At 54.7% G+C, this 771-nt stretch overlaps 1 protein-coding gene across 1 annotated transcript; it reads left to right on the forward strand.

Moving 5' to 3' along the window:
• The first annotated feature begins 221 nt into the window (after nt 1-221).
• On the forward strand, nt 222-711 carry CSUI_005709 (uncharacterized protein). Its single transcript, XM_068065879.1, has one exon. It carries the CDS (start codon nt 263-265, stop codon nt 698-700), a length of 438 nt encoding a protein of 145 aa, XP_067922146.1. The 5' UTR covers nt 222-262; the 3' UTR covers nt 701-711.
• The last annotated feature ends 60 nt before the right edge of the window (nt 712-771 follow it).

Genomic DNA, 771 nt, shown 5'->3' on the forward strand with positions numbered 1-771 from the left:
AATAGTGGGTATCTGGTGCTTGATTGGCCTGCTCCTTGCTGCGCCCGGTGGTAGCTCTCTGAAGATGTCCTCGAACTCGTCGACCAGCTGTGCGAAGTCGTCCCCCATGCGCCGTCCTCCCGCTTGTAGGGTGGTGCTGGGGAGTGGCCGCTGTTTGCTGGGTGCTCCTTCCTCTTTGCTTATCTTTCTCTCTTGTTCTCCTAATTTAATCATCGCTATGTACTCTACCTCCCCCTTCTTTATCCATTTTCTTGCCTGCATTATGGAGCACGGTTTGATGTGCGTGCTTGGTAGTTCTTCGTTGGTGGCGCAGGCCATCCCGGCCTCTATCCCTTCAACTGCTTCGCCGCTCGGCCTTGTGAACCGGAAGGGTTGCTCGCTCCTTGACCTCCTGGGTGGCGCGTTGCGGCTTGCTTTGGCCACTGGCTCCGCTCTCGTTCTTCCGTTGCGTGTTGTTTGCTTCCGTTCTTCCTCTTGCGTGATTATAAAGGGCATTTTTTCCTTCGGGCTCTTGACTGCCTTCTTGTTTTTCTTAGTTGGTTTTGGGGTGGTCCATGTGAGGCTGGGGAGCTCCTCCTCCGGGATGTCAGGCAGTCTCCTGGGCTCCGTCATTGACTCGTCTGTCAGCTTCCACCCTTCCTGCCTGGGTTGTGGTGGAACCACCCCTTGCCCGAACCAGTATCGTCCTTCGCTGAACTGACAATTCATGCGCGTGCTCATGATGAAGTCGATCCCCAGGATGACTTCTTGCTTCACGTTTGTAATAATGAG

This window comes from Cystoisospora suis, assembly GCF_002600585.1.
Source record: "Cystoisospora suis strain Wien I chromosome Unknown contig_2758, whole genome shotgun sequence".
NCBI classification, from domain to species: Eukaryota; Apicomplexa; class Conoidasida; order Eucoccidiorida; family Sarcocystidae; genus Cystoisospora; species Cystoisospora suis.

What these genes read in the sequence shown, in the direction of transcription:
- CSUI_005709 (XM_068065879.1), top strand. Translation starts at nt 263, where the DNA reads ATGGAGCACGGTTTGATGTGCGTGCTTGGTAGTTCTTCGTTGGTGGCG.